Source organism: Sceloporus undulatus, unplaced genomic scaffold (genome assembly GCF_019175285.1).
Source record: "Sceloporus undulatus isolate JIND9_A2432 ecotype Alabama unplaced genomic scaffold, SceUnd_v1.1 scaffold_15, whole genome shotgun sequence".
In the NCBI taxonomy this organism is placed as follows: Eukaryota; Metazoa; Chordata; class Lepidosauria; order Squamata; family Phrynosomatidae; genus Sceloporus; species Sceloporus undulatus.
The window spans coordinates 2,121,240-2,141,371 of record NW_024802937.1 but is presented as its reverse complement, the minus strand read 5'-3'; the positions used below and the strand labels follow the sequence as shown (position 1 = coordinate 2,141,371).

At 39.9% G+C, this 20,132-nt stretch overlaps 1 protein-coding gene across 2 annotated transcripts in view; it reads right to left on the bottom strand.

Annotated features, from left to right (window-relative positions):
- The window catches only part of LOC121917324 (myomesin-1-like), a 96,930-nt gene that overhangs the window by 37,872 nt on the left and 38,926 nt on the right, over positions 1-20,132 (bottom strand). For both annotated transcript variants that reach the window (XM_042443210.1, XM_042443209.1), the window contains exons 7-15: positions 16,720-16,808; positions 16,543-16,608; positions 14,373-14,537; positions 10,799-10,960; positions 7,180-7,321; positions 5,144-5,343; positions 3,649-3,705; positions 1,915-2,039; positions 47-230 (exon numbers count right to left, since the gene is read on the bottom strand). In XM_042443210.1, coding sequence (XP_042299144.1) covers positions 47-230; positions 1,915-2,039; positions 3,649-3,705; positions 5,144-5,343; positions 7,180-7,321; positions 10,799-10,960; positions 14,373-14,537; positions 16,543-16,608; positions 16,720-16,808 — 1,190 coding nt within the window. The remainder of the gene's footprint in view (positions 1-46; positions 231-1,914; positions 2,040-3,648; positions 3,706-5,143; positions 5,344-7,179; positions 7,322-10,798; positions 10,961-14,372; positions 14,538-16,542; positions 16,609-16,719; positions 16,809-20,132) is intronic.

Below are 20,132 nucleotides of genomic sequence, written 5' to 3'. Positions count from 1 at the left end.
CTTTTGCATTTACCAATGAAAATACCGATTGCAACTATACACTTACCAAGTTTGTCACCAACCACAGTGGCTTCAGTGGCTTCTGAAGGCTCACCAATTCCAGCTGAATTACAACAGCGGACACGGAACTGGTAGGACTTCCCTTCAGCTAAGTCAAAAAGTGCAAAGCGAGGGGACTTTACAGGGATCTCAGTGTTCACTCTTTGCCAGTTTTCAGTTCCTGCAACACACTAAAATCAAAATGTTAAAACTGGACAAAAGAGAACTCTCACAGCAAGGAACTGTGCAGCTGTCCAGCAAAAAGCAAGCAAATCATTCTGTCACAGTGCTTCATGATGGTTCATGACTAAACTAAAAAGGAGTACCATTTTGTGATGGTGTCTGAAGGTTCTGTCTGAAGAGAGCCAAACTTGCTTTTAGCCAAATGCAGCAAAAATGTCCATATTTTGGGTGATTAACGCTCTTCTTGTTTCTAGTATTCTCTTAGCTATATCTTATTTTGCGAAAATAAAGTAAGTCTAATTTGTTTACACATGTCTGAAAGTAGGTAATGGAATTGTGCAACCACAGCATTGCCTCTCCTTGTCTCTTGGGATTGTAAGAAAAGAAAGTTGTGGGGAAGGCAAAGTATCGAAATGAAAAAAGATATAATTGTCACCCTAGAGTTGTGAACTACTACTATTACCTTAATTAAATTGCTGAAGAATATGTTGTTACCAACAACAAGAATGATCAACATTATTGTACAGATTTATACAAGCTACAGAATAATGGAGTTAGTTAAAAAGATAGTAAGCAGGCAAGTAGACATTAATCAAATCTTGTCAAATTTTATAAATATGAAGAAGAAGGAAAGAGGGTTGGAATCTGACATTTGCAGGTAGAAAGGAGTTTCTGTAAAGGTACTTTCCTGTCAGCTTCTTCTTCTACTTCTTCCATGTATTCCCCCCAAAATCAGTCCTTGTGATTTGTGTTTCCTCCCAAATGGGATTGGTAGAATGGAGGAAGCTGATAGGTAAGGGAGAACTCAGACCAAATCAATAACAAGCATCACCTGAGAGCAGAGCAAAGAAGGTCCCCTCATTGTCAGGTGCAACTTTTGGGGGAAACGGAGACTACAGCCACATTGCAAAATTAATCTAGTCTGATGTCACTTTGTCTTGGCTCAATGCTGTGGGATTCTGGAAATTGTAGTTTTATGAGATATTTAGCCTTCTCTATCAGAGTGTTCTGGTGCCATAAGAAATGACAGTTCCCACAATTCCATAGCATTGAGCCATGGCATACTTGAAGTGGTGTCAAACTGGATTATTTCTCAGTGTGGATGCAGCCAAAGAGTGCAGTTGGGAAAACCAGGTGGAGAAGGCATCTTCTGCCAACTGACAGAGCTCTCAGGGTCTAACACTACTAAAATTACTAAAATCAATCACTTTTTCTGCCTTTCCCTCCAAATTGTCTTGAGTCCTGTCTCAAGACAGTTAATACTTTAATATTAGGTAACATATATTGGAGAAAATAATTACAAATTGGAAGAATTAATGTGATGTCTCCCAGAATAGAATCAATTAGCTTATTCATTTGTTGACAATTCTTATTTTTATAGACTGTAATTATAGCTGAATCCTCTGTATTGCACAAAATAAACAGCTCATGACAAAAGTAAATGTAAGTAAATGAAAATATTGTGTGTGCAGGGGGAGAGGTTACTTTGGAGGTCCTTGCTACCCATTCAGTTCTTTCTTGTCTGTTCACTGCAATCTTCATTCTTCATTGCAGTGAACATTATCTGATGATTTTTGTACTTGCTGTGGAATAAACATAGTTCAAAATAAGAAATACAGCAGGCTGAAGCTCTTATTCTGAGAAGAAAAAAGGACCTAAGGGGAAATTAATGTAAGGTAAATTTGGTTTTACCTTCTCAACAAAGTACATGACACCCTCATGACCCCGTTCATATGGAGGTTTCCAGCTAAGTACAATATAGTTCTTTGTGGCTTCTGTAACATGAAGGTCCAAAGGTGATCCAGGAACAATGCCTTCTGTATAAAATAAGAGTGAAGGAAAAAAGGTATTTATAATATTTGACATTACTAAGCCAAAGCTACAATAGAGACATGCAGTAGGTAAGCCTTTTAACTATTAGTAAGGCTTGTTTCTGTGATGCCAAGCAACCTGAGGTTGGCAGATAAAATTTAGGGCTCTGTAATCAGACAAAACTTGAATTTTGAACCAGTTCACATCAGATCTGAATTTGATTGGCTTAGTTCAATTCATATCTGGAATAGTTTGGTACAGATTCAGAGGCATTTGGACCAACCGGTGAAAATGACAATTTCAACAAATCCAGACAGTGCGGCTCCAACAGCACCACATAATGCATGGTATGTTGATGGGGGAGAGGAGGAAGGTTGCTCACTAACGAACTCCAACTTCCAGCCCAGGGAAAAATCTCACCAGCACTCTCCAATTACAATGGTTTGGGGAAAAGGATAATGCAAGATCACTGAACTACATAAATATGGACTTCCTCATTATTAGTTTTTTTTATCCCAGAATACACATCTAATTTGGGGTGGTCAACTGTCAGGGATTAGGGGGCCATCTCATAAGGGTCCCTGGAAGGCTGCCCATTATTACCCCTGCAAAATGTGGGGTGGGGAATATCCCCTCAAAATGCCTGCAAACACTCCCTAAAGTGTGTAGTGTGCATTTTCACTAAACTTTTAGTCCCCTGTGGTCTGTTTTAGGCCCAGGAAAGGATTATTTTTCTGCTGGAAGTGATATAGAAGTCAACAACTGGATCTCTTCCTGTTGAAAAAAAAAAGACTCTTTGGATGCTACACAGGAGAGGAGCAGCACTCTCCTTCTGGCTGTGCTGGTGGAAGATGTTCTGTCAGCACCTTATTATACTCCAGACAGGTTTAGGGAACTTAAGGGGCGAAACAGACCGCCCCTTTGTGTCACCATCTGGGTGGCTTCAGAGAATGGCATTTTGACGCTGCATGCTCTGAAGCCACCTGGAACCCAGATTCACAATGCCTGGCTGCCCACATGTGAGCCAGCTTCTGGGCACTCTGGTGGCATGGCATTTACATGCCACATGCTACCGGAGCACCTGAAAGCTGGCTTCCATCTGTTGTGAGGTGAAAAAGCAGACTTTTTGCCAGCGCAGAAAGGAGCAGCTATTTACCATTTATTTTTGGGCCAGCAAAAGGGCAGATTGGGGCTGCAGTGTGCGGTTGCCATGGCCCTAATCTAGCTTTCTCAGGGGTGTCTTCAAGCCGCCTCTTTGAGGCAGTCTGTTTCGTCCTTCACTTGCTTTATGTACAGTTTTTAAAAAATTAATCAAATCATTCCAGCCCTAAATGATTTCCACAAATGGTGTCTGTTAACATAGAGGCATACAATCTGCTACAAAACTCAGTATTCAATCGTCAAAATTCAATAGTCATCATTAGTATAAATTCAATATTCATAATTAGTTTAAACAGCTACAGAATAATCAGTCATCACACAAAACTAATAAATATTCATGAGGGAAGCCACCCCAAAAAATATTTGAAACCAGCAACACAAACAAAGTCTAAAAACAAACAAATGTAACAAAGAATGCAGACCAAGCTGCTTTCATAAAAACATGGAATTTACCTGTAGGCTCCTCCTCAGTGACAATAATCTGTCCAGTCCAGGGGGCAGAAGGGTGACCTGAAACAGAAGCAGAGTTCAACCAGACTAGGGCTTATCTAACAAAGCAATGCAATTATATCTGAAACATTCTATATTAACAAAGGACTATGGAAGCAGTATTTCAATAAATAAAACAGAATGTGCTGAATTGTACTGCCTTCCCGCCCCAACCACAGACTTGCCATCTGCAAATGTAAACATTCGCAGATAGCAGATATTTATCTCTAAAGGCTGCATGTGGTGTCATTGAAAACCATAGGACTTGAGTTCCTATGTTTTTTTGTATTGACAGGGGGAGTCTGAGACAGAATACCCGTGGATACTAAGGGTCGACTGTGCAAGTGGATTACTACATCTGATGGCTGTCAGCAAACTCTATTGTCCATTAGAATTACGTTTATAGTCTTTACAAAACTGAATTCAAGTTTTAAGGTTCCACATGTGAGCATATACTTTTTCAATATACATTTCAACTGGTTCTGTGATCTAAGGACCTACTTCCTTCAGGCACTGCCCTGAGAAGTCTGTAAATATATATATTTTCCTTATGTATTAGACTTGGTATTTTTTCTTGGAGTAACATATTTTATGTAACTGTGACTGATGCTTTAGACATTGTGCTTTATAAGATCACCATGTATTGACCCTATAACATTACCAGGACCTGTTTCCTGTGACATCACAATGGGTGGTCTCTGGTCTGATGTTTTGGTGCTGAAATCTCAGGGCATAACACTATCCTGACCTGGCAATCTTATTCCCATAAAAATGAACAGTGAACCTTGTGTATCACAACTAGATTTTTTTTGAAGGGGGGAGAGGCCAAAAACAATAGAGAAAACGATTCCCTTGGTATCTTGTAAAAGTCTTTGAACATATGAAAATTCACAGAGAATTCTCTAGCACTATATCAATCCTAACCAGGCCAAAAAGACAGAGATAATTTCTAATCTAATTTTAGGTTAGAGCTCCAGCATGATATAGATCCTTAAGAGACACATTAATTATTCAGACAAATTCCATTATCACAGTTAGAAAGATTCTTTTGAGTATGATGCTAAGATATTGACAGCCTATCTGTCAGGAGTGGTTTGAGACAAGATAATCAATGGGGATGGCTAAAACATTATTCTAAGTATATCACAACATAAACATCTTATTGAAAATGTGTTCCTTCTCAGCATGAAATGATTTGTTTAAGCTTCATCATGGAGACTATTCCAGTTCTGGTTCCTATGCTGGATATTTCAAGTGAAGATATCCAAGCAGCGGTGAATAATGAGAAACATAACAAGAGTTTTTTTGTTATCATTGTTAACAAATCCAACTTTGAATGATGAAGGGTTTGCTTTATGGCTACTCCCTCTACTGGAAAGTTCTTGCACTTTCACCTTGCTTATCTTTCCAAAATTAAAGATTAAAACATCTTGAGGAAATCTATTATAAAGGTGCTTACTTCTAAGCCTAGCCCTATCAGCAGGATCTAGTGCTGCCACAGGCTCTGAAACACGAGATGGTATGCTTATTCCAGCATTGTTCACAGCTCGGACTCGGAATACATAGGAGCGTCCTTCTATTAAGCCTGTGACAGGAAAGCGTGCAAACTTCACTGGAGTTTCATTGCACTGGGACCAGCGAGTAGTGCCAACTTCACATCTGAGGATGAGGAGAGGAAAAGAAAAACCTTTTTACTAACTCAGGTAAATTCTGAATATACACCCAAATATCTCCAGCTACATTCTCATGCAGTGTTGACTGTAGCACACCTCTTTGACACAACTCATATCCAGAGATACGCTGGCAGAGTTGGGGTGGGCAGCGTGCATACACCACACCTTGACACCATCCTTATGCCGGAGTATAATGCTGGTCTGTCAAGCCCCTCTGTCCCTTTCTTCTGCAAATTAGGCTTCTGAGCATTCATGTTTGAAGTGGCTCTCACTGGGCACATCCAGACTGGTGGAAAAGTCCTAAATTTTGTTATTGTGCTTTCTGATTTTGTGTGTGTGTACGGGCCTCCAAGGTGCCTGTCAACTTGTGGTGACCCCATGAATTTCACAGGATTTTTTTTAGGCAAAGAATACTGAGAGGTGGTTTTAGCAGTTCCTCCCTCTGAAATATATTGAGTTAAAACAAACTGACATGGGGGAGATGGCATAAAAATTTTCTGATTGTACTGGGAGCTATCTGAAAATATTCTGGGATAAACAAAATCTGTGTCCATTTCCAATATAAAATTGGAAAGAACAGGAACTGGGTCTTTCTCATTTTTAAAATCAGCCAGTTCCCTCAGATTACCTAAATAAAATTTTGTGCATTCAAGTTTATAAATATTGTGACATTGCAATTTTCATACTTTCTTCTCCACAACTACATTTTAAGCATGGAGAAAAGAAGAAGATTATTTCAGTAGCACAGGCCTGGTTTCTACACATAGAGCCAAGAATGTGAGAAAGGGCAATTATGCAAAGAGAGCCCTACTTGAGCGTAGTGCTTTGCTTCGATATTTACACAAAGAATGAGCACACAGAGGAAAAAGTATCAAACATGTTATTATTAAGCATACAGTAGTTTCTTGACATTTTTATGAGCGTGCCACAGCAGTATTTGCAAAAACTCACTTCTGACCATAAGTTAACTTGACCAAGGGTAGGCAGAATGTAGGAATGTATCTCCATTATTCAGTTATTGCAGTTTGATACCGCCTTTACCAGAGCTGATAACTACTGATGGACATCTCCTCCTTCTTATCTTTTTTTCAATCTATCACCAGATCACATGACAGTGAATTTCATAAGTTAATTAAGAGTGTGTATAGAGTGCATGGTTTATCACTTTGATACCACTCTGTCATGACTTCATCCTGGCATTTGCAGTTTGGTAAGCTAAGGTACATGGAATTCTCTGCTAATGGACTGCTTTAAAAGAGTACAGCTCTCAAGCGAAGAGTTCTAAGCAACTCATCACACTACAAATCTCAGGATTCTGTAGGATGGAGCCATGATACATAAACTGGTATCAAGGTTCTATAACTCTTTAGTGCAGATACACTCATATTTGGACCTACAGGATTAAATCAATTTGTACATTGCAGTACATAAGGAACGATTTTAGACACCCCATTGTTAAACACAGTAATATTATCATCATCATCATCATCACTATTATTATTATTATTATTATTATTATTATTATTATTATTAAAAACCCATGATAGGGTGGCCTTAGGGTCAGAAACCACTTTAAGGTACACAACATCAAACAACAACAACACAAAACAAATCCCTCATCCCAGAATTCCATTGCTTTTCCACCCAGTTCTGGTTTGTAGATTTCTGTGTTGTTTTAAGAATAGATTTCACAGACCTGCAGTCTGCCCACCACTTGACAAGACATCAGGAAAGAAGATAGATATTTTTCCAGAATAAGAGATGTTTAAGGTCACATTGTCATGGAGATTAGTTGTAATTGCAGCATGGTGTAAATACTGACTTATCAATGAAGTATCCCAAGATGGGACTTCCACCATCAATAGCTGGCTGTTTCCAAGAGATGATGACATAATCCTTGTTAGCATCCAGGCATTTCACATCCAGTGGAGAACCAGGGGCTCCTGGCATATCTGCATCAGCATCTATATGGAGGGAGAAACATGTTTTACAAAGCTGAGCAACCAGTAATGACTAGTTTTAAATATGGCAAAATATGTCTCTGCGAGCATCAAAATTGGAAGCACTGTTGGTATAATTTTAAATAATCAATAGTTTTAAAAATAAAGAATATTGACTGAATGGTAGAAGCACTAAAAGCATAGCCTCATTAAGGCTTATAGAGAAAAGCAGCATCACATACTAATTTAATCATTACTGTACTGTAAACACGCAAGATAGATTAGTCTTACTAATAATGGTGTGTCCAAAATTGCACAATAAGCTTTATGACCAGGTGGGGATTTGAACCTGGATTTTCTCAGTCCTGCTTTAGCACTCTAATCACTGTATTACACTGTCTCTCATGGTATTGTCTCCCTAATCCAGAGTGGCTGGTGGGTCAAATGCTGTGAAATGGAATATGGCAGGGGAGGAAATTTTTTCTTTCTAATAGTTTTGTAAATCTAGGGATTAGGGAGAAATTTGTTTAGTTTGCATTACATTACAAACAACTTCATTTGCACTTTCAGAATGAAAGTGGAGACCTGAAAAAATTACCTTGCAATTTTTACTTTTACCTATATTTTACAATGTATTCAAAAATGGATATGAGAAGTCATACAGCAGAGAAAATCATGTACAGAAATCCATACATTAGGAGAAATGGCTGGTCAGGACTGTATATATATCATGCTTTTTAAAATAATTGTGCATGTGTAGATAGCTTTTTAAAAAAATGAAAATAATTAAACAATTTCAACTGTTCCTACTATAATATTTCCATGATAGAAAATGGTAAAATTGCAAAGAAAGATAAAGGTCCTTTCTGCCGACTAATATTCTCCTTGAAACATTCCCTTCTCCCAATATTAATATTATGACACAAACATATGGATGAGACCTGTGCCTTGTAACATGCAATAACCACAGTAAGATCAAATATACCAGAATCCATACAGAATTATCATCTCCTGGAGGCAAAATGCACTATTTGTTTGAAATTCTAATTTAAATTTATAGGTGCAAATGCTATATATACAGTGAGACTAATGTCAAAGTAAGCATGCACAGGATGGTGTTGGGTGGGATAACTAATATTTGCTTTCATTTCCTTTAATTGTTTTGTTTTTAGAATTTTCAACAATGAATGTAATTTCTCTTGGAGAGAAAGTATCCTCAACAAGTGCTTGAATGTCTCTTGAACAAGTGTTGGTATCATCACATTTCACTGGTTCATGAAGTGACTCTAAAATCAGTCCCAGCTGCTGAAGGCAGCTGAAGAGAGTAATGCCAACCCAAATTCTTGGCTCTCTGACTAAGCCCAGAATGGCGCCACTTTGCCCTGTTCAGCAGAATGTAGGGAAATGCAGATAACAGTCCGCTTGTGGACCAAGACCACAGTGGGCATGATCACAAATTATTGAAAAAAATCCCAGGGGGTGGTTATTTGTGGTATCACAAAAACAGGTGCAACTAAATCAGCAAAAATTGCTCAAATAACCCATGAGAATTCTATTAGAGCTTTATAAAACCTTTCCCCTTCACGTTAGAAAGCATCAGTGTTCTCAGTTTTCAAAATGCTTAACCTTTGTACCTCTTAATTGTAAACAAAACAAATTAGAATGCAGTCCTTTGCACACTTACCTGAATAAATTTTACTGAATTCAATGGATCTTTTCTTTCAAGTAGTCATGTATAGGACTGCATGACTAAACCTCTATACTAGGTGTTAGCTGTAGACTTTCTCCTGTCTTTTTATTCCACTGAGTGTCTGTATACTTAAAAAAACAGCAATAAAGCTTTTCTTGACTAGTGAGTAGACAGTTTCTCCCACAAATCAGCATAATTTTTTTAGAAGGAGAATACGATAATTTTAAGGCACGAGGAAGATTAGTACTGACTACAATATTTTATGTCATCTTTTTACAGCCTTTTCACTAATTTCCTATCCTATATATTGAAGATTCTTATGAGAAGTATAAGAAATTATTCTCCTTTATCTTACCCAATTCCTTTTCCTACAGTGTACTTTCATGCTTAGTATTTCCACTACCACTAAGTGCCTTATCACATGAGAAAAGAAAGCCAAAATGGGGTGGAAAAGCCATGGCTTTCTCTGTGTCTCTCTGCATGCTGTCTTAACATTTCCATTTTCTTCCCAAGGAAGATGGTTGTAAAAGCATGCCTTTTGTTGAACAGATTTTTCCAGCATGACAAAAGGCACACTTTTACATTTATCTCCTTCAGGAAGATAACGGACGTGTTACAATGGCATGCAGAGAGGCATGGAGAAAGCCACTACTCTCCCACTCTGTTTCAGCTTTCTTTTCTCATGCAATAAGACTCTTACTCATAGGAGATTATCACACCAAGGCCAATTCAGCCACAATTGTGCTTTTGGAGGGAAGTGCAACAGAAGTGCTATACTGCTAGTTATTTTCACACTGTCACACAATTTCGCAAGAATGAAAATGTATGAATGAATCGCTTGTACAATGTGGGTGATCGTCTTGTGCATGTGGTGTTTTGGCATGACAGCGCATGCCTGACATTAATGTTTCCATCAAGCACAGAATAAAATGACAGAAAAAAATGAGATCAAATAAGTGCAGCATGATATTTGGGGGTGGAGAGGATCTCCTCCTCCTCCTCCTCGCCCCATAGGTCTTTACAGGAGCAGTGTCACAATTTCCCAGTCTTCATTTAAGGGAATCTGAGGGGTAGAGAGAAGGTGCCAGGTTGTGTGTCCCTCTGTGTGTATGTGTGTGTGTGTGTCTCCCAGGCAGAAAGAAAATGACAAGGTGAGGAACAACATAGAGCGGAAGTCTGGAAAAGTGCTGATCTGCCAAAAAACAAACAAACAAAACAACAAAACAAAACAACAAAAAGGACCCTTTTGAGAGCATATTGTTTAAAGTCCTCAGTAGCTTGTTTTTTCCCCTCCAGTTGAAGAAATCTTGCCAATGCGACCAGGACCAAGTATAGTTGCAGGGGCTGTTTGCAACTGGCTGCTGGGAAGAGTCCCATCATCCACTGCATCTGTAGTGTAGGTAAATGTCCCCGGATGCCCCCACAACATCGCAGTTGAAGTGTGATTGCTTTTCGCACCTGCTCAATCGCACTTCAATCTGGCTGTTGGAAACTAATTCACGGTAGTTCCCTGTGACTGAATTGTTGCTAGAGCATGACAGGTTCTTCACAAGAGCAGTCCCGGATGAGGACAACATCATCTGAAAAGGTTGGGCACAATCACACTACTTTCACGGTCTCTCCCTTTTACTCCCCACTTTTCCCCTCATGTGATAATCTTCACAGTCTAGCAAAATAAAACTTATTTTCAACAAAACATTAAAACATATTGCTTATATTGTGTATGGGTGTTCAGGCTAATGCATTCAGATGTGTGCATATATATGTTACTGAAAGTTTTAACCACCATCACCACTACCACTAAATCTTACCTCGAACAAAAACATAAGCACTATACTGTTCATAGTAGTCTCCCATCACCACACGAAGGGTGTAAAGACCTTCATCCTCTTTGTTAGAATGAGTCAGAGTCAGTGTAGCTCTTTCTCCACTCCAATGCATCTGGACCCATTTTGATGGAGTAATCAAAACTCCTGCAAGTGAAAGAGATGAAGCAAAACAGAATCTTTTATGCATGTGTAACTGTTGAAATTTAAAGGCTCCTAATGACCAGTAATGCCCTTCCAGGTAATGAATAATCTTTACTATGTACTTCTATAATGATGGGGTTTTTGGGGGGGGGCATTTTTGTCCATTTTATTTCTAAGTATACAATAAAATATAGCAACAACAATAATAATATAAATAAAAAGCAAGTTGCTATTAATGTGCTGTTATTGGTATGTGCCTTGAAGTCAATTCTAACTTATGGCAACCTTGTCATAGGGTGTTCTTGGAAAGATTTGTTCAGAGAAGATTTGCCATTGCATTTCTCTAAAACTGAGTGAGTGTTACATGCTCATGATCACCCAGTGGGCTTCCATGGCTGAGCAGATATGAAAATTCTGGTTTCCCAGACTTCTAATCCTACACTCAAACCATTACATCACACTGACTCCTGTAATCCTTTTTTAAAGCAAACAGTGGTGCTTTTTAAAAAGTAAGAACCAGTGGCAACATGCTACTTAAAAAACAACACTCCAGTACTGTACATAAATATGAACAAGGATGTCATGTTGGACTGATTCAGCTGGGAATGGCATTAGTATAAATTTGTTAATTCATTTGGATAACCATTAGCATGTAACAGGAGGCTTTCTCCCTTCTTTCATACATGAGAGGAAATGTCTCTTTTGCTTTCTGTAGTTCATGCATACATCATCTGAAAACAAAGAAACAATGCACCTTTCTCAAAAACTAGTTTTGTATTCATGTACGATTATATATAGACTTAGGGATTTATAGCTAATTAAATATGCCTCATATAATTAGTCACAATTAATCAGTTAGGTTTCCTTGATCAAGGGCTTGACTTTGATGTTGTTACCATGTACCTTCAAGTTGCTTCCGACTTATGCTGACCTTAAGGTGAATCTATCACAGGGTTTTCTCAGCAAGATTTGTTCAGAGGAGATTTGCCTTTGCCTCCCTCTGAGGGTAAGAGAGTGTAACTTGCCCAAGATAATGCAGTGGGTTTTCATGGCTGAGCTGGGAATTGAACCCTGTTCTCCAGAGTCATAGTCCAACACACAAACTGCTACACCAGTGAATCACAATTAATCAATTAGATTTCCTTGATCAAAGGCTTGACTGCACCAGCACAAATATTCTACGCACAGGCTGGAGTATTTGCTCCAGATCCAACACATTAGAGCTACGCCGATTGTTAATGAAGTGATCTAACACACATGTCTGCACAGTTCCACAGCCTGCATGTAAATTGGACCATGTTGTTATTGCCTCCTCCGATTAGTCTTCTGCTGCCATTGCCACCCTAACCAAGCACTCCACCCAGCAGAACCCTAGGAGGCATCCAGCCATGCTATCAAGAAGGGGGGGTCGATCACATGGAAGGGCTCCACCCAAATCAAGTCCTATCATAGCAACAGCCAAGAAAACATTTTACAGAGAACTCCAGAATAAAAAAGAACTTATTTTAATTCAGATTACCACACCAAAGAAGAAGACTCACTACAGAACTGGTCTTGTGTCATGTAAACAGATCATAGTAGATAGGGGGGCGATAATAGCATTACTGGAGGGATGTGGGGGCTGCCAACTGCGCCGGGTGATACCCCAAAGGGGGCTGACACCTGGTCAGGGCCCCCTGCATTGCCTCTCCTTGGCACAGCTCAGTTTTCCTTGAGAAAACCAGGCTGCAGCAAGGAGCTGGGCCAAGCATACATGCCCCCACGCCTCCTTGCCACAACGAGTAGGGTGTGTGTGCGCACTAGGCCCGCCTCCTTGTCACAGCTCAGTTTGCCTTGGGAGAATCAGGCCACAGCAAGGAGCTGGGCTGAGTACATGCACCTCACCCCTCCTTGCCATGGCCCAGTTCTCCCCTGAGGAAAACTGAGCAGCAGCAAGTGGGAGTGCGAGGGGCACCACAGCTAGGAGTCGGGTTGAATGCCCCTCCTTTCAATGCCCCTCCTTTCCACGGCTCAGTTTTCCTCAGGGGAGAACCAGGCTGCAGCAAGGAGGGGCAGGGTGGTGCACACAGCCGGTCTGGCTCCTTCTGCAGCCCAGTTCTCCTGTGGAAAATTGAGCAGCGACAAGGAGGGGCAGGGTGTACCTACTCGTAGAGGCCCGTCCCTTCCAGGTTGGAAGCCCTGCCCCTGTCTTGCTCAGTAGCTCTGCCTCCCACAAGGGGCGACAGCATGTCCCAGGACACCAGTGGGGGCAAGTCCAGGATTTTGGACCAATGTAGACAAGCCCCAAGTGACAGCTGTACATATAAACTTTATATCCTATTCTTCTTTCATATGTAGATGTCAGTTAACAGGAGCTTGGACTGGCACTTGAAACATCTCCTACAGTAGTGATGATGAATCTTTTAGGGACCAAATGTCCAAACCAAAAGGCCTTCTGGTACTGGGTGTTATGTGCCTCTTCCTTCTCCTTCCCCTGTGCTATCTCCAGCCTTCAGCTGCCTCCAGAGAGGCAGCTGAAGGCCGGGGAGGGCATGGGAGTAGGAGGAATAGGCATGCACCTCTTTCTCCTCCTCCCCCTGTGCCATTCCCAGCATTCACTTGCCTCTAGTGAGGCAGCTGAAGCCCAGGGAGGGTCTGGAAAGTGGAGGAACAGGCGAATGCCTCTTCCTCCTCCTTCTCCCACACCAGCCCTGGGATTCAGCTGCCTCCAGAGATGCAGCTGAAGGCTTGGGATGGCCAAGAAGCAGGAGGAACAGGCGCGTGCCTCTTCCTCCTCCTCCCTGCCCTCTGCATGCCCGGGAAAATGGCTTTCCATGCCATCTCTGGCACGCGTGCCATAGGTTCACTATCACAGTCCTACAGAATACAAACTAGTCCATTACAGAGATAGTGGCTAAATTTTTTTTTCTGCACAAAGAACACGCAAGTAAATTCTTTCCCCCGTTTCACAAAATTAATTTGGCTTTTAAAGTATATTCTGTAATTTTTAATTTTTAACTGTTATTATATATTTTATTAGTTTTGATGGATCTGTGACCGCATAAATTATTATTATTATTATTATTATTATTATTATTATTATTATTAACAATGAGAGTATATGGAGTATTTTTGGCAGAGGCATGCAGTCATTTATTGTATACAGTCTCCATGCATCAACTTGTGGCATGTGTTCAGTGAGAGCAAAGATCTTGTACCTGCACAGTGGATGGTGATGACTGTGGAGTCAGAGTGGGTTTGGGCAATGAAGTTTGAGAATACAAAGGGCAGTATTTGGGTAGGAGTCAGCCATACCTCATTTCACCTCCCTTCACAGGCTTTTTCACAATGTTTCTCTACAATGCATAAGCGCAGAAACGGGCTATGCATACATGAATGCTCTAAGTAAAAAGTTGGTCTTGCCACACATACTCACCATTCTTGTACCACTGGATTTCTGGCTGGAAACGCTTAATGTCAGGATGAATGATAACTGTACAGCCCAGACTCATTGTTTCACCTTCTCTTCCAAAGGAAACTTCAAATGTATCCACAAAATGGATCTCAAACCTGGAAGCATAGCCATGTGGAGTAACACCATCTGTAAGAAAAAGAAAACATGCTTATGCCTTTTACCTTCACCAAAGCTGCATCCTTCCAATGTATTTCTGATATTGTTTTTCTTCAATCAAAAGATCATCTACCAATGAGAGTCGCTTATTCATTAAATCTATATTCTACATTTCTGACAAATAAGGTGCTCAAAGAGGCTAGCAATAATAACAAAAAACAGATTAAAAGCCCAGTGGCATCACTAAGGGAGTGTGGGGGGTTCATCCTGCACCAGGTGATACCTCAGAAGAGGGGTGACACTTGGTTGGGCCCCCCAGGATGAGAAGGGGTGAATTCTCCTTCCCAGCTTTGTTGTGGTGGCAGCTCTCTCCTCAGGAGGAAATCACTGCTGCAGTGAAGGTGAAGGGCAAGCACATCTCGCCAGGCTCTGCCATGGCACCGGCTCTCTCCTCAGGAGGAGGCTGCCACAGCAGGGGAGCAAAGCAAGCACACTTTTTCAGCCGCCATCATCCCCCCGGCAGGCCCCCCACACACCAGGTGACACTAGGCATGGGGACACCACTAGTGGTTTGAATGTTTGACCATGACCGTGAGACCAGGGTTCGATTCCCAGATTGGCCATAGAACCTACTGGTTGACCTTGGGAAAGTCATATGTTCTCAGCCTCAGGGGAAGCAGTGGCAAGCCTCCTCTGAACAAATCTTGCCAAGAAAACCCCATGATAGGGTCATCTTAGGATTGCCTTATGTCAGAAATGATGTGAAGGAACACAACAACAACAACAGAAACATAGGCATACACAGATAGGCACATTCATTGTAGGAGAAATGTTCACAACCAAATAGCAGAAGCCTAAAATCATATTCAACCCTTTTCTAACCTGATCTTTTAAGTAGCACTCATGTCCAAGTGTCCCACGAATATGTCAGGTGAATTTCCTACTTTCTGCCTAAAGCCTTGTGAGCACTAATATGTTCTGCACCTAAATGGCTTTTATATCAGTAATCCCTCTCCAGTTTGCACAAAAAATACAGAACTTGAAGTGACTTTATAGTGATTGGTTAAACGCCCAAATGCAGTGGCTAAATTCTAAAAAGAAGTTTGGTTATCCTTTCTCTGATCTGCAAATTCAAACTGTAATTCTTTTGGTGAAACCTAACTTGGGATGCATGTTTCCTGCTTTTTAAACTGCGTACAATATGTGATTTTCTCTGTCTTCAGCTATCTTGTGATAGCTATGCCCAGAAAGAAAGACTATGTAGTGCAAACAGATTTTCTGCCAACAAAACTAGCCATTTGTTTTACTGCCCTACTGGAAGGTCCATTGCACTAGGAGTAGAGCATTATGGCTCAAAATTTGACTAGGTTTTAACTTCCTCCCACACCAATTTATAGGATTTTTATTATTATCAGAAAATTTAATCTCCCTGTAGAGCACAGATGCCAGAGAATGCCAAAAGCTAGAATGAATTAGAAAAGTGAAAAAATACTTTGCCTAGCTAGTCTTAACCTAAAAGTCTACTATCAGAATAAAATCAGAATCAGAATGGAAGGCCACAAGCTGCATGACTGAAGATTATTTACAAAGAGACAAAAGTGAGCCGTCCTTTCCAAGAACAACCAAAATACATTTGAAATGCTTATCATAAGATAGTATTTTAAGACATGTTGTTTAAAATGCCTGGAAGCAGCTTCACCATTTCCCCCCCTCCCATAGAGCATCGCAACAGACATTTTTCTTTCTCTCCTTCCCATGTCCTCTTTGCTACCCAAAACTTTGCTCTGAAGTATTTCCCAGCCAGCTCGAGAAAATACTGTACAGTACTAAGGATGCACAGACAAATCTGTTTCTGTCAGTGGATGTCCACTTTTGGAACTTAGCCATTAAAATTACAGAAGAGTTTCCTGTTTCTGCTGCCTGTCTCTCACTGCTCAGGCTCCTGAAAAGAGATAATTAAAACTTCTAAAACCAGATGCTACTAAATCACTTTCTTGGGCTTACTCATATAGAATCTGATCAATTATTAACTTACAGCTCAAAGGGAGTGTGACAGTTCCCGCATGAAAAAAACTTTCATCAAATTCTCCTTTCTTGTATCCTAGGGAAGAAAAGGGCAAAAGTCTTTGGAAACGGTCCTGTGGTCTTAAGCATGTAATTTTTAGCATGTAATACCAAAACAATTTGAAGAATGCATTTGTGATAAACATACTCTTGACCACCAAAGATGCATAGGCTGACAGCTCTCCCTTGACATTCATAGCGGAAGCACGATATTGAGCAGTGTCTTCAAAATCACATCTGAAAAGAATTGAGGAGCAAGAATAACATCAATGTCACAAAAAGAATGATGCTTTTCTGTGTTATACATTTAAAAGAAATATTCTCCCACAAAATTACTAGCAAATTGTTGCTCAAGGTTGCTAAACATGTTTTAAAGAATACATACATGACATGTATTCAAATAAATTCAAATAAATGACATGTGTTAGTATTAAAAATGGCTGCCAGAAGGTTGATTGCTTATTGTAGAACTTATGAGTGAAAGGAATAAGTACACTTATGATAAATGTTTTTAGAATAGATGTGGTCTAGAACAGGCAACATCATTTTTAAAATGACAGTTTTCAATTGTCCAATTAAATAGCATGGATATCCACAGCATGGATATAAATATTTTTATTAATGTATTTTTACATTTTTTAATTTATGCTTGGATACTCACTAGTAACTAAAATGCCTATTCACTTTTACAGGATATTTCAGCAGATTGTCACTCCCCCACTTCCAACATTTCAACAGCATTCTTACACTAATACATGCAAGTAAACACCTCACATTTTGCATTCTGTCTTGCTCACTCACACAACAAAAATACAGAAAAGAGTTGTACTTATTCAGCTGAGTTCAGATTTTGCACATGTGAAAGAATTGATAAATTTTATTTAGTAGACACAAGATGTAAGCTAACATCTTTCAGAGCTATGGAAGGGTAGCAGGAATCACGTCATAGGAATACAGCACAGTCGTTAGAGCTGGTAAAAGGGGAGAGTGCTGGAATATTATTGAAGGGTTCAACAGAAAGAGGAATGAGAAAAGCAGCTGTTAAGAGGGTTTGTCTTAGTTCTTTCAGCCTTACCTCACGTTCTTAAAACTTCATCTTTGGAACAAATTTCTCCACTAAAGCAGTTTCCTGTATGGACATATTTTTCTTCATGGAACAATTTGGTTTGGTTTATAGGGCAGGGTTGTCTTTTCCCAATGAAGAAACAGGACAGTATGCTGCATTGTGCTAGCATTATATTTTCACTGTGTCTTTTGTCATGTCCACTAATATCCCAGTCTTAATTATCAATAATATACTGATTATATTAGGAATTGAAATCTCCTGAGCTCTGTTTGGTGAGAAGTCAGCACCATATTAGACTAAGCAGAGACCACAGAAGACACTTTGTAATTCACAAATTATTTTAAATTTCACTTCAGACAATGTATAGTGCTTTTTACTGAGAGAAAAAAGTCAATGATAAACAATAATTTTCTTTCACTGCATGGAAACAATACAAGAAGAGACATATTAACAGCTTGGATGCCAAGTCAACCATTTGTGTGTGAGCAGAAATAATTTCCACTTGTGCATAGCAGAGCTGTCATCAGATCCTAATGCCCTCAACTGTGCCAAACTGCATATCATTCAGGGAGAACCTCCTGACATTTCTTTTGTCCTAAGGAGAGAGAAAGGGCGAAGGAAAGTCCCTTTGTTGTTGTTGTTAACTGTCTTTGAATCAATCTCGATCCATAGCAACCCTGTGGTTAAGATATCTCTAAGACTTCCTATCCTCTATTGCTCTGCTTAGTTTCTGCAAATTCATATCTGTCACCTCCTTAATGGAATCCATCCATCTAGCCTGCTGCCTTCATCTCCTTCTACTTCCCTCCACCTTTCCCAGCGTTACTGTTTTTTCTAATGAGTCCTCTCTTCTAATTATATGTTCAAAATATGATAGCCTATGTTTTGTCAGTTAGTATGATAGATCTAGATAGATAGATAGATAGATAGATAGATAGATAGATAGGCACAAACTCAATCTTATTTATTCACAGTTTATCGACGCAGATGGGCTAAAACTGCCAACTTTTAGGAAAAACCGGCCAGAAAAGGAGTAGAGAAGGTCCGCTCTTTGCTGTCATCGCATTTGGGAATGTGGCGGCAGTCTGAATTGAGACTGGGACCATGTGGTCTCCACGGCCCCATGCCAATTGGGGTAGGAGCAGCCTCTGGTCTCTCCTTTCACCCCATCTGCATGACCCCATAGTTTTTCCAGAAAGTAGTCTTCATAGTTAAAAAAAAATTAAAAGTCAATAAATTTCAGAGTCAGTCCAGGAATACAAGACTCTATTGAAAGACTGAATATAAGCAGGGGTAGGCAACCTTTTTGAGCTGGGGGCCAGGTTGCTGTCCCTCAGACAACTGGGGGGCCGAAGCCAAAAAATAAATAATTAAATATTTTTTAAAAAAATTAGATAAATGCATGTTTCTGAGGCTTCTATAGACAATTGCCTCCTAAAGGCCCCGGCGGCAATCGGCGGCAAGACCAGGCTGGGGCCGATCCCAAGGCCTCACCGGGCTGCATCCGGCCCGCGGGCCGCAGGTTGCCTAGCCCTGTATCAGAGGAAGGCTTTGGTGAAAGAACTCATTACACATACAGAGTGTAAATCATGTCTGGCATAAGGGCAGTGTCAGCCTAAAAGGCCTGTTTAGCCTCACTGTTAGTGACTAGTAAGTACTCAAAAGTTCTATGATCTAGTTAATGGAAGTGGAAAAATTGTATTTTCAAATCCCACCTTCTGAGTTGGATTAGGACCTACCAGGAAAACAAGATAAACACGAAAAAAGCAATTATAACTGCTTACATAATGACCTCCTTCCTAATAATGATGCTGTAGAAATTGTTGGACTGAGTGACTGTAAGTTTCTTCCTCAGTTGTAAGCCATGAATATGTCACAATATTACATTATATGTGGATATACTTTGTTGAGAATTTAGAGGGTGTTTAGAAGCCAGACAGTAAAACAATTATTTAGTAAAACTTATAAAACTCATCAGCCTTTTTGGGTGAAAACCATACTTTCACCAACTTGGTACCTTCCAGATGTATTGGGTCTAAACTTTCATATCTTTAGAGTTCTTATATAAAAGATATCTAGAAGACAATAGGTTAGTGAAAGCTGTTGTGAACAATGATAGACACGAAATTCTATTCCTTGGGCTGTCTCCGACCACATTAACCATGCAAGCATTGTTCAAGAATCCATCAACATGAACCACTTACAACTGATATTGATTTGTGGTTTCTGTACTCCTGTCACTTCTCCTGCTATGCCAATTTTTAAATATGCCATTACAAGATTACATTAAAGATGGATAAGGAAACAGAGAAGTGGTTGGAAGAGGGAGGTGCTGTGCTCAGTCTCAAGTTCCAAAAACAGATTATGTAAGTGGTTAAAATGTTCTGAACATCTCTTACAGCTATAGTAACCTTCTCTTAAGTAACCTCCAACTAATTGTGCAAAACATCACTATTTAGGTATATAATCGGGCATAATACTAAACATCATGTAGG